General features: G+C 37.4%; 2 protein-coding genes across 2 annotated transcripts; both read right to left on the reverse strand.

Moving 5' to 3' along the window:
* Positions 1-458: 458 nt before the first annotated feature.
* On the reverse strand, positions 459-6,395 carry LOC110465890. Its single transcript, XM_021522029.1, has 2 exons — positions 6,267-6,395; positions 459-2,852 (listed from the first exon to the last, which is right to left on the reverse strand). Exons 1-2 carry the CDS (start codon positions 6,323-6,325, stop codon positions 1,277-1,279), a joined length of 1,635 nt encoding a protein of 544 aa, XP_021377704.1. The 5' UTR covers positions 6,326-6,395; the 3' UTR covers positions 459-1,276.
* A 4,724-nt stretch (positions 6,396-11,119) lies between these two features.
* Positions 11,120-12,757, reverse strand: LOC110465881 (splicing factor 3B subunit 4-like). Its single transcript, XM_021522009.1, has 4 exons — positions 12,533-12,757; positions 11,921-12,104; positions 11,497-11,669; positions 11,120-11,261 (listed from the first exon to the last, which is right to left on the reverse strand). Exons 1-4 carry the CDS (start codon positions 12,755-12,757, stop codon positions 11,211-11,213), a joined length of 633 nt encoding a protein of 210 aa, XP_021377684.1. The 3' UTR covers positions 11,120-11,210.
* Positions 12,758-13,850: the final 1,093 nt, after the last annotated feature.

The raw sequence follows: 13,850 nt of genomic DNA on the forward strand, positions 1-13,850 counted from the left end.
GTCCAGTGTGGCAATGGGGGCAGCAGATCAATTTTTGTCTCTTCTTTGTCTGCGTACAAGACACGAAAGAAAAATACCGATTCTGCAGGGCCCCACATTAGTCGCCTTTAACGATGATGCAGTGGGACACAGCAGGTCTAGTCTGCACGAGTTAAAATAGATAGAGGTATTGAAGAAATGAAAACAAAACCTCCCTCTCCCCAAGAAAAATGAATTATAATAAATATATAAAAATATAAATCATGACATCGTTAACCAGTTGATCAAAACCAGATTTTTCAAAAAATAACTGTTTCAAATCTTCAAATCAAGAAATAGTTTTTCTACAAACGACCATTATATATCTTTATATGGGTAATTTTAGACTAAAATTAAAATTTCTATGACATTTCTTGAGCATTGAATCGATTTCATGAATACGGACCTTGATGTTTCAAATAAACAGCAAATCGTGGAGATATAGAAAAAGTTTATTATGCAAATAAATATGATACAGTCACCTCAGTATACCGTATTAAATGTGACAATAACAAACTTCACTGTAATTATACAATTATTATCTTGTGAAAATACCGAAAACTTTCTCAGTAATATAATATAATAACAAAAAGTTGCGCATTTCACTTCATGTCTACCAATGAAAGAATATGCATTCACTATTCATTCACACTATAAATGTAATACACAGTTTCTTCATACCGTTTAGGTTGGTTGGTTGGTTGTATAGGGTCCTATCAAAACTAAGGTAATTTAAGGAGGCGTGTTGTGTATATGTGCCGGAGACAAAGTAAGTTAGTGTATTTACCTACTTTTGTTTTGCGGATCTGATGACGACTTTAGAGTGCTACCTCGCTAAAATACCACAACCAGCACAGCATTCCACACCGTTGGGGGAAAAGTTATTGAGTAAGATATGGCAATACAATTTATTTGATTCCTGCATAATAATAATAATAATATATTAATACATTATAAAATATTTGATGTCTGCCAAAAATACACTGTCGAAGACTGGATAAATCGTGTCCAATTAAAATCATGGCACAAAGTTAAGTTATCCGAACAGTTTGAGGCCAAGCATCAGGAATCGTCATCATCTCACGGATAAACCTACATTCCTGTCCCACACGTGATATATCAATAGGATGTACCACTAATACACTGATCAAATAACATCATCATATTAGAACTATAACCGGAACCTAGATCTATTTTTTCTATCCAATCACATCTTTGCATTTACGTATTTGTTTCATTTTTTCATAAACTTGTGTGTTTATTTGTTATATTTCTCAAAGGTTGCGTAATATTCCAAAAACGACGTAAATCTAAAGAAGACGGACACTGGTAGCAAAACGTTGTACACAACGCTCGATAATTCTGTAGGAAAATTGTCATGTTCCAGCATCCGTGTAATCGAAAATTCAGATAAAAGAAAACTATTGTTGAACCAGAAGATAAAGTTGCATATCATGATAAATATCAGAATCGATTCAAGCAAATGGATCTTTAATCGAGGGTCGGATTTCTTACATCGGTTAGCGTGCAACAGAAACACAACTTGAAGATAGTTTTGGACTATGCTTAAGATACTGGTGGCCATGAACGCATTATTGAACGACATGTCACCACCTATCCCTTCACAGATGTGCATCATGAACAAACCGAATGCGGACAGCAAATACACGTATTCCGAAGGTTTTAAATCTTCTGGTGAAGTGTCAGGAGTGCAGTAACTAACCAAACAGAAGAAGCCAATAAAGACTGCAAGCACTATTATAACTTTTAGTGCTAGTTCATATATTTCAGCGACGTTTCGCATATAGTCTATGTTTCCTATATCCATTGCCATGACAACATAACAAACAATAAGACCAAGTCCAGCTGTTATGCTAAACACTAGTGTTATCAACTGACATGCCGTTCGCTTCCCTTCATTTCCAGAACGGCGATGTTCACTCGCTGTGAAATTTGATAGAAGAGGTAACCGCTCTGTGTGCTCTATGCCACCTATTTCCAAGTACGACGTTTCCTCGTCAAGAAGCTGCACTTCTTTCATAGGCGACCATATTTCCAGAAGAATTGTACAAGACAAAAGACAAAATTCTGTAAAATTTGGTTTGAGAATAGGATTTGATTTTTCTAGTAAAACAGAAATAGTGCTGTTGTTTTCCAAGCAGTTGGCTATATCGGAGTCTGGGTTCCTATCAATGACAAACAAAATTGTTTCACCAACTAGTGTCACATACACAAACATGCATACATTCGCAACTAACAGCAAAGACATTGAATAATTAACTAAATGAGTCTGTTTCAGTTCATATGGCGAAAAGTACGTAATGACAAACATTTGTGAAAATAGGCATAGGAGCAATATGATATTGAAATAAAATAAAATGTTCCAAAGATATCCACCAGCTGTGTTTTTTGAACACTCAATTTGCTTGCTGACGAAGAAAGCACAATAGAATGCCGACGCTAAGCCAAACAGCCACAGGAATACCACCTGCAGTTTCGGGGTACTTGCGTTCCGTCTTGCAGCGACAATGTATTGGAGACCATGTTTATGCACCAAGTATCCTTGAACACAGAAGCCAATCACTGCGAAGATCATAAGTAAGGACAGAAGAATCAGAACAAATCCAAGACGAATTTCAGAATGTGATGGTATTTTTTTGCTTGCGGTAAACACTATCACTATTGAAAGTACGACCAGGAACAGAACTCGGGACGAGATAATACAGTCATAATACCCGGATCCATTCTGCCGTCTACGGTAATTACCAGCTATGAATGGCAGAAGCAGTATGGACGTCAACAGCTTGCCACACCAGGAATCCATCGGAGAAAATCTAAAACAAAACAATAACAGATAAATCGATCAATCCATCAATGAAAAGAATTTAATGTTTACCGTTTCATGTGTTAACATATTATCTGTGGCCTGTACGTTTTGAATCGTTTGGTTTGGTTTAGAATCAAGTATTGCTATCGCTATTTCTGAAAGTTTATAACGGTGTTCATTTCAAATTGCATATGAAAAATCCCCTTGGTCATTTTTGTGCATGTTTCGTTTTAGGACTAATTGGAAATTACAAGGATGCCATCTTGCATTCTGAGAGTTCAAGATTGTTTTGCTATTCTCAAACCATGAAGTCCCTGCAGGTAGGGCGTAATAATTGTACCCACTGCCCCCATTGCATGATCGTAAGAGGCGACTAAATTTGGAAAAAAGAAATAAGTATACAAATGAATATGACCACATTCGGATAAAACGGCTTGATACAACGCTAAAAGCACGGTATACTTTATTTTGTTTAACGTTCTATAACCGATAAGGTCATACATGTATAGGGACGTGTCTGTGTACATGTGCTTATGTATAGTTATGTTTAAACATCTTTAATACAGCCGTTAACGAAAAACACATTTGTCATTGCACAAAAAAGGTGATGTATCAAATCTCATTCCCCTCGGAAACGGATTGTATGTGCACGACAAATATGTTTTTAAAACCATAATTTGATATGACCACATCTAGATAAAGTAACTTGACAAAACACTTAAACTCTCTTTGTTTCCTGTTTTATGGTTGGTGAGGCAGAGAAACTTGATTACAAACTCTATATTTTCTAAGATACGCATAACAGGTAGTAGTCATGTATATAATATCATGGGTTTCCCATCTTTTATTTACTTCCTCTTCCTGAATTGATGTCCTTACTATTGTGTATACAGTAAAGCCCAGTCTACTGGGATACCTGATTCTGTGGAAGAACATGGTATCTTCTTGTACTAACTCGACTTCCGTCTTTATGAATTATTAATAAATTTATATATAATATATGTATTGCATTGTTCTGAATCTAAATGAAGCTCTTGTACGAATAAATGTAAATAAAAAAACCTTTTAAACAACCTCGCTAATTAACTCGTGTCTAATCAGCTGAAATCAAATGAAAAAAAATCATATCTCAAACAATCGTTTTTGTAAAGTATTATGTAAATCATCTGGCCCTTTAGAGGCCGATCGGCATGGCTAATATTGGGGAGCAGTTACGTTTGTAGCATACACGTTTGCTTATCATCAACATCTTGTAAACAAAATTATTAGAGGGATTAACATTTTTTCTGAGACAACACATACCCAGGGATTTGGTTTGTTCCTATTAACAGCTATGGTAATTTAAGGACGAGCCAGGTTTTGGTGGTGAAGGAAAGCCGGTATTCCTTGAGAAAAACCACCGACCTACGGCCAGTACCTGGCGACTGCCCAACGTAGGTGAAGAACCCGCGACTCAGTCATGGATGGGTAGTGGTAGCAGAACGCCAGACGCCTTATCAACTTGGCTACCGCGGCCCATCAGAGGACAAAGGGGATTAAGAGGGGAAGACAAAATAACAATAGATCAGAAGTAAAAGTCAAATACGTTTGCTAATTTTAAAAATGTTAAGTTATTGGCAGGTTAAAAAATCATCATTCCAGACGCAGACAGCATAATATATTTGAACTCTGACCTGAAGTTAAGTGTGAACGACTTTGTATGTCATAAGTGTCAACGATTTTCTCCAGTCATATCAACAATACACAGCCTAACACACTGACGCAACGTAAAAGAACAAAAATGTATTTATAGCCCAGTATTGCAAAAATAAAAAAGTAACTTATATGGTTGATGACGAGCCCAGGAAAGAAGCTTTATATTTTTTCATATGTTCATGTATATATCAGACTGTACAAAGATAAGAGGTTGTTCATACATTGTTGTATGACACAGAACTAGAACGCTGTCCTGGCCTAAATTCGCTTTCGTGTTGTTTATTTTAGCTAGGTTGATGATATTGCATCAGTTACATGCAGGGATGAAGGGTTACCAAGTATGTTCAAAAAAATGACTTTACTTAAACCCAAGGTCTCAGAGGTTTATTTTGTCTTAAAATGATTTTAAACAACTTCTTTGGAATAATCAAAAGGACCAGGTTCATATTTGGTTAGTTGCATGCAGGAAAGAAGGGCTGCCAAGTTTATCAAAATAAATGGACTTCACCTTTATTTAAGGTCACAGGAGTAAAATACGTAAAAAAAAATTTTTAACTTTCTTCTGAATAAAAGAAATAATGACTTTTTTTAAATAGTTTTTGAATTGGTTCCCGGACATGTTTGAATACCAAGTAATGAAAAGACATAGCGAAAACAGTATTATTGCTACCATTTGTTGACTTTAAATTCATTTTACTGATTTTAAACCATTTAAAACAAAATTCATATGATCGCTAATTGTAATCAGTGCTTTAACAACGAATAAAACTCTATTAAACCTGAAATCGGTGAATGACGTCCTAGCTACAGAGAGAGGCGCCGATACGAGGTTGTCCTTAACCGTTTCCGGATGTGTCATTCATACATTGGTGATTGTTATTTATTGAAATGTGAAGCCCAGTCTCAATACATTGCGTGTCAAGATACATTTTCAGTAAAACACTTATAAAAAGATTGCGTCGACATTCAGTCAACTCAACAAAAAGTCTATAATAACGTTTCATATCTTAAATATCTTGTCGAAAAATAAACTGTCTTGACATGTTTTGAACTATTCGAAAGCTCATGGTCTTTTTTTAAAAAACAATGAGTCAACAAAAACAATGAGTCAACATAACCATTTTCGATAAAATCTTAACGATTTTTGATTGGGTTATATTTTTGATTATAATTTTGTCGAATATTTGATCGTCCTAATGACTTCTCCTGTGTTGATTGTCCCTTAATCATGCAATGATAACAATAATAATGTATCTACTTCCTCTTTCTGAATAAATACCCTTAATGTATACATTAGGTCCAGTCTTTCGTGAAATCTGATTTGGCGGGGTGACTTGGCATCTTCTTGTTTCAACTTCTTTATATAATGTATTATTGATTCGTTTGCATTTAATTACTATTTTTACATTTTCTGAATGTAAATAAAACCCTCGTACTTTGAATACAAATAATTATTTTGAAATATTCTAAAAATAATAAACCTGTTAAATTTACGTTCACCTGGCTCTGGACAGGCCGACAGGCATGGCTATTATTGGTTAGTAGTTGCTGATAAATAATTTCACAAAATAATTTTTAGTATTACTTTGTTATACAACACAGATACACAGAGAAAATAACGAAGGGAACAAGACAACGAAAAAAGTGAACAGAAGTTAAGTGTTTTGACACATTAAAAATCAGCATCATAGGCGATGCAGACAGCATAATAAATTTGAACACTTACCTGTAGTTAAGTGTGAACGTGTTGGTATATGACAAGTGTCGGCGATTGTCCCCAGTCATATCAGTAATACACAGCCTAACAGACTGACACAACGCGGAAGAACAAACATGTATTTACAGGGACCACGGTATCAAATCAAACATAGATTGTGGGTTTTTCCCTTGGGCAGAAGATTTGATTGGAAGGTGAATGCCTAGGGGCCTGGATATGACGCTTTACACCATTCAGCGTCCCTGGACACCAGATGATGGGACCCACCAGTATATTTCTGAACCTAATCATGGATGTGTTTTGACAGAATTTAGAGGGAAAAATTAACTGCAGGTGGATACTATGATGGAAATATAACCCATGTAGAGAGTGTGTGGGGGGGGGGGGGGGCATGGACGATGGAGGATATCGTGCGTATTGTGGTTAGATGGTATAGATGGCCAAATGGACACAGAACAATATAGATTGCCGAAGGAGGATTAACCGTTAACCGATGAGGGACTGTGACGTCATGATTTTGGAGGTCAGTCATCTCTGCCACAACAGGCTTTTGTCTTGATATGAACCTACATATTTTTTTTATTAATAATCTATTTATTTATTTATCTTCCTTTCTGTCTCTCTGTCTCTCTGTCAATATTAAAAAATAACAAAGACCAGTTTTTAATTTCTCAATATTTTAATGTTTCATTTCTTTTTCTCAATCATAACTCTGTCTTTCACATAAAAGTCTTCATCAGTTTTGCAGTCATGTAATTTGAATTATTATTTTTCTTCTGAATTTTACACCACAATGATGTCTTTTTGTTCTTTATCTAGGTCCTTGGACACAGAACACCCAGCATTGAGTTCAGACCCAACCCCACTACACAGTTCTTTAATGGCAGTCCATGGTTCACAGGATACACCGCCCTATGAGCGCTTCCTGAAAAGTTACGAGTGAAGTTCACACTTGATGGTGGAGACTGCTTCATTTTGGTGTTGTAGTGTTTGTACAGTTATTAGTCTTTACTTTTGTGTCTGTTTATTGGCTCTTTTTCTCTAAGTAATTGCTGGTGTCCTGAATTTTTTACATAAAGTCCAAAATTAAAGAGGGTATAGGTCTTACAATTGAGTTATCTCCCCTGATCTTCAGACACACAATATGTTATTCGTTTATATTTCTGAGTAGTACAGTACCTGTACTTTAATAAAAACTCAAAACCATAAGTCTAAGTATAATGTTTATTCAGATATTAAAATTTACATTTCGAAATCGTTTCAATTTTCATGTTTTTTCTTGCAGGAATCTCCATCTCCAGTACCAGTAGAAGACTTGACCTACCAGCCAAAGCCTTGGAGCCAGCCACTTCCTATTTTGGAATCATGCCCTATGGTCCTGACGTTTTCCAAAAATGGTAAATTTGACAAATATATGGGATCCTATAGCTCAGTATTGCGAAATAAATCAGATGGAAGAAAATGTATCTTTAGTTCGCTGTCCTGGCCTCAAACTAACTTTCAAGTTGGCAAATACACCAACATATCCTCTCTCCGGGACACAAACACGCATCCACAACATACACGGAGGCACGTCCATAAATGACTTTGGCTGTTAATAGGTCGTTGAACAAAATATAATTAAAACCAAATTATTTTCTTTATTATTTTAAACTTCGTTAAAGATATTGCGTCAGTAGCATGCAAGGATGAAGGTCTACTAAGTTTGTTCAAAATAATGAGCTTCATCTATATTTGAGGTCACTGGGGTCAAATATGTTTTTAAAACTTGAACGTAGTCTTTTCTGAATAACCAAAAGGTCAAGGGTGTTATTTGACTAGTGGTTTGCTCGGTTTAAGGGCATGTTCTGTTATGAATAGGCTTCATCCATACTTAAGTCACCGGTTGGGGAGGGGGATGAATAGGCCTACTTTATCTCACTGAATGATCGTATGGAGCGACGTATGTGGGACCCCTGCAGATTCTGGGGTGGTTTCTTCCTTTTCTTCTGTTTAGATAAACAAAACAAAGACTTGTTGTACGTTGGCCCACAGCAGTAATAAGGAGTTTACCATATTTATGTAGCCATTGGCTCTTCAAATTATCATAAAGACAGGCTTGATGGTTTGATATTGTGTTTATTTCCGTAGGAAAAACCTGTAGCATTAACAAACAAATACAATAAATACATTTGATAACACATTGACCTGAACTTACATACATCGAAATGAATACAAAGACGCGAGTATACAAGACGGTAAATTACAAATGTACAATGACAGTTTGAACATTACAGACAGACTTACCAGGCTGATCTGGAGGGATGTTGACTCCTACGAGTCCTGGAGAGGAATGGCTGGAGAGAGTTGGGTTGGGACGTGACAGGACTCCGGTCTGCTCGTGCATTCCGTTTATACTACTCAGCCCATTCAACCAATCAACGCACGCACGTACATACTGACATGTATTTACTTATGTAAGAATGACAATGTTAAGCACGTAAAAGATGATGTGTTAGTGCAGTGAACCTAGTACATATGGGGTACAGGGTTGAATGGGTTACATTTAGTAGGTACATGTCATGGCAACTGCTAAAGTAAACAGCACTTGCCAGGTTAAAATGTCTGCTTTACTGGAGCGGTTGTTTTGTCACGCATCTGAGTGGCCCATATCAGCCATTTCGCTAACCGTTGACACAATTAACATTCCGAAAAATTAACGCGTGATTGTAACACAATACAGGTATGCTCGCCTATTCATTTATAGGGATACATGGCTCCATCTTGTCCCTTATAAGAAGGTGTGCTTTACAACCTTGTCTTGTCTGGTCTCATCAGATTGGTATAAGTCTTTTAGTTTGGTCTGGCATGGTCTCTGGAGTCAAACCGAATGGCTATATTCATTTTACATAATTTATATATCTCGAAATGGTATCGATAAGTTAATCAGATAAATAAATAATAAAGAGTTGATGTCTTATATATCTTGATATAACTCTATATGTAGCCGTTCCCTCAATCGATTATCTGAAGAACTCAAATACAGTGTCTTGTGTAGAAAGTTTTTAGTGATATTGAAATATCAACTTTAGATTAAAAGTAAGGTTAGCCAAACATTTCCCATCGGGGTACTTGTTTGGTTGTTTTGGGTTCAAGATCCTCACAACAGCCTAGATTGTTGAAAGACAGGGTCTAGATACAACATCGAAAAAGTGAGAAAACCATTAAAGATCATACGTGTCGCAAAAGAGGCACCATATCAATTATCAATGTCATCCAAGCATAACACGAAACCCTAGATTCTGCATTGAACACTAGTCGCCTCTTAATAACGATATACAGAGGGATATCGCGGGCCTATTTTTTCCAAGAAACGGCAAGGGTCCCATCAGGTTGTCAAGAGTGAAACAGCCAATGTTGTTAAAGAGCAAGAATGGTTTTGAATTATGTCACTAGATTATATAGACATGCACATTTGATGATACTTTTCGATCACAAATGTTTTATCACAATGACAAATACTAAAGGGAATAGTAACATTAACATATTGTTATTACGATTTGCATCAACGTAGCTGCAACAGAAGTTAGGGATCATTGATAATGGTACAGTGTAAGGATAGGTTCCCCCCTCCCTCCTTTCTACGGACAGTTAAATCAAGCTAATATCAACTGAGACAGTCGCTTTATAGACTGATAATAACATGTGTACCGACGTTATACGTGTTCATGTACATATGGTATTTTTTTGCATAGACTTCTTCACATCTGGTTGTAAAAATAACTAGTTGTGTTGTGCTTGAGACGAATGGACTTTCTTTCCTTGCGTGTAAGGTCACATGTACCAAGTCACACATAAATAACTTCATATTCATGTGATAGATTTAAGGGGGAGGTATACACAGAATGGGGTCAATTTACTCTTGTGAAATTGTATGACCTCTGATCATCTGAAATTCAATTTTTTTGAATGGTAGGCTTAATGGTTGAGTGTAATTTGTTCTTTAGGCAAAAATAATTAAAAAAAAAATAAAATGTAATTACTCACCAACAATTAATTCACACCGAACTGCGACTGCAGCAAAGATAATAAAATCTGAAAAATAAAACAAGCATCATATAAAGGTTGTCCAAGTACAGTACTGTGACAGTTTTAGGCACCATATTGAATCATAGTATATCAGTAAAGTCAGGATATCAAAATTCCCAAAACTAGTGAACTAAATATAAGAGAAGAGGGCGGCCATTTTCACCAAAAGACTACTTTCACTGCTCAAAGTAAGGTGGCCCATAAGCTGCCATATCAATGATGGAAAAAAAACCAATTTCCAGTCGATGATATATTCATACCACATTCATACATGAATATATAAACTAATGATTTGTTGTTGTGAACCAAATGTATGGGGGGGGTGGGGGGTGGGGTGTACTCACCTTTTCAAGCAAAAGAAGGGTAGATAACTGGGACGTTATCAGTATATTGACCCTAGAGTTAATACACCTCAATAAAATATTCAGACTTTGTGAATAAATTACAGGAATATAAAGGTTCAAATATGAATCTTCTGCTTAACTCAATATGAACAAATTTGACAGATGATCAACTTCATGGGGCGCATCTTCATCATCGTAAAGGACTTCATAGACAGCAGAGGGCTCACCATCTCGTCCCCTCAGTACATCTAGCACTGTGCCAACAAACCAAGTGGATCATGAAGGAAAAAATACCATAAGATAAAAACATAGTAAGAAAAACTATACACTTGACAGTTGCCGCTGTAAATCCATAGTGGAAATAAATATATATTATAATAATGTATGATTTATATACAAGTAAACAGTACAAAAGATAATCTTTTCACAATGCTCACCTTTCTTCTCACTCACAATCCATTCATGTGTTAACCCTCTTCTCACAAATCTGACAGACCGTTGACGTGTAGATCTAGTGCTCTGTGAGCAACTGGGTCCTGATCTACCTGAGAAGTCTGACTAGTGTCATGGAGCCTTGCATAAGTCTGGCGATCTAAAATAATACAGATCACAATAAGGAATAGGATATTTTGAAGGGCTTGACCAATTGTATAAAATGTGGTTTCGAAGTAAGCAACATCCCCCTGAAAAAACATTTTTCCTTTTTATTCAAAAACAGTGGGGCCCCCCCCCCCCCCAAAAAAAAACCCACTCCCCAAAATCAACAAAAATGTTAACATCAACGTCTGTCCTGGTGTTTGTGGCGGTAGTGTTGTGAACCTACTTACCTGATGGCTGTTCAGATGTCTGGAGGCAGGTGGAGATAAACCAGCTGGAGGGAGGCAGGTGGATGGATGTATACCAGGAGGGAGGCCGGTGGATGACTGTCTACCAGGAGGGAGGCCGGTGGATGACTGTCCAACTGGAGGGAGGCCGGTGGGTTTCTGTGAGGACTGGATACCTGGATTGGAGATGACAATAAGGTTTAACAATATAACAAAAAGATCATCCACACTGAAGGATATGATAGAGACTGAAAAATATTTCCTTTTTTGGAAAACAATATTTATAATTATTTAGTGTGCAAATTGTATATGTACACATTGTAGTTTATTCAAAAAATATCACCTCATCGTTTGCAGAGGTGAAAGAAATATTATAATTTAGTTTCCCCAGTTTATTTTTAATTATGTTGTAAATTATCAAAACTACCTTGTACAAGGCTAGATGGCAACGCTAAACTCTGATGTGCAGGAGGGATGGTGGGTGCCCGGGAGGGCTGAGTTGCAGGCCTGGTGCCAGTGGTGGATCTCCTGGAGGGTCTGCGACGTCCACGGGTAGCAAGGATGGCAGGTGCTGGAGAAGGCTCTGTTCCAGCACATGTGTCAGGTTGGAACTGAAATTACCAAAAGTTGTATATATGTAATAAAATGCAAATATCATCCTTACTATAATCAGAAATATAAAGTTTAGTTACAACAAATTAGAGACAATTAACATCTTCAATGCATACCCAAACTCCAGGTTCTCTGATTCCAGGGCTCTTGCCATATCTTGGCAATGCGAGTTCCGGTAACAGACACTTGGAAACAGGCACAGCTCACTCAGTGAGCTTTGGCAACATCTTACTATCCCAAAGATCTTCATCTCTGTACACCCTTTCTACATACAGTTCGTGGGGGTTAATACGTCTGACAATAAAGTCCACCCACGGCACATCAGCGATATTAATCTGTCCTTGGCATTGGTAAAAAAAATGTAATTTTTTTTCAAACTCAGTTTCCCATCATTTACACACAAACAGAAGTTTGATTATTTTGTTGCCGCCTCCCTGAGTGTCAAGTTCTTGTTCTGGAGCATATTTTTGATTTCAATCAGGCCATTCTGTCCATCACTTGAAAATACTTTGCCATCAGGGCTGGCTGCTAGGAAATTATGGCTGGGGTGGATGATAAGTCCGCTTTTTTCAACAGTGACGTTCAATCCGTGCTCGGCTTGGTACATTGTGTATTCCTTTGTACTGACATCCTCCTGTTGAAGACCCCGCATGGTGTAGCGATTTCCTCGAAACGTGGTATGCAAGAAACGCTGAACTATAGGCTTAACTGGAATAGTGGACTTTCTCTTGACTACCTCCCCAAAGACTGATGAAGTGATCCGCTTTCGCCTTTCTTCCCTCCATACTGAATTAGTGCTTGCAGACTGAAGTTTGGAATGCTTTTCTATTTCTCCAATTCTTTCCGAGGAGACTGTGACCTCCCTAGAAACAATTTAACACAGGCTTTCTGAAGTTTGGCACTATCCACATCTGGCAGCACTTCCACAGCCTCTGTGCCATATTCAAGTGCTGATTTCTTACTGCTGGCTTGAGTGACTGACTTGGACTTTCGCTTCCTGGCTTTCAACCTTACTTCAACCTTAGCCTTGGACTTTCTGGAGCTCTCTAATTTCCTGGCTCTGGCTCTGTAAGAGTGCCTGTAACTCTTTGCCAGATCTTGGGAGACCACTCTGCACCAAAATTCTGCCGTATACCACCCCCATAGCAACGGGTGTGCCATGAACCGCGGTTGCACCGGTTGTACACCTTGCCGCCATCAAACCCTATTGTGATCGGCGGATCCGTGTTGATTAATAGCTGTAATGCAATTAAAGGCACAAATATATGTGCAATCTTACCAGTATTAAGCAGTCATTCCGCTGAAATCCCTCTAAAACCAGCGCTCGTATGAATTTGCAGACATGTTGCAGATAAACCGGAAGTGACAAGACCTACAAGTCGGTTAACATAGTTCAACATTTTCGTTCAAACCGAATATTTTTTTTAATTTGCATTACCAGAGACATATTGTTAACTCAATTTAGTTCATCCATACATAAATTTTTGTTATTAATTTTCATATTTTAACGAAGTTTCATACTCAATCCATCTGCGCGCGCATGAATATGTTGCTTGTCTTCCGGCTAGTCGGCTGTCACGTTGTTTAGCCAAATGCAATCCACACTATATCATACGACGACGCTGAAATACGGCTTCGTACTCGACAGAGTTGTAATCAACAGTAAGGTATTATCATGCTAATACTATGTATGCAATATCTTTTTCTGATTTTGAGTGGATTATCTGAAATCGGACTGTAAAATG

The sequence above is a fragment of the Mizuhopecten yessoensis genome, unplaced genomic scaffold, assembly GCF_002113885.1.
Source record: "Mizuhopecten yessoensis strain PY_sf001 unplaced genomic scaffold, ASM211388v2 scaffold11103, whole genome shotgun sequence".
NCBI classification, from domain to species: domain Eukaryota; kingdom Metazoa; phylum Mollusca; class Bivalvia; order Pectinida; family Pectinidae; genus Mizuhopecten; species Mizuhopecten yessoensis.

Bases quoted from the DNA above. Each gene is read 5' to 3' on its own strand.
- LOC110465890 (XM_021522029.1), bottom strand. From the start codon at position 6,325: ATGACTGGGGACAATCGCCGACACTTGTCATATACCAACACGTTCACA. The intron at 2,853-6,266 runs GTAAGTGTTCAA...GTTTTGTTTTAG, and splicing joins ACGTTCACACTTAACTACAG to ATTTTCTCCGATGGATTCCT.
- LOC110465881 (XM_021522009.1), bottom strand. From the start codon at position 12,757: ATGCGGGGTCTTCAACAGGAGGATGTCAGTACAAAGGAATACACAATG. The intron at 11,670-11,920 runs GTAGTTTTGATA...TCTCCAATCCAG, and splicing joins GCCATCTAGCCTTGTACAAG to GTATCCAGTCCTCACAGAAA. The intron at 11,262-11,496 runs GTAAGTAGGTTC...GTATTATTTTAG, and splicing joins GACATCTGAACAGCCATCAG to ATCGCCAGACTTATGCAAGG.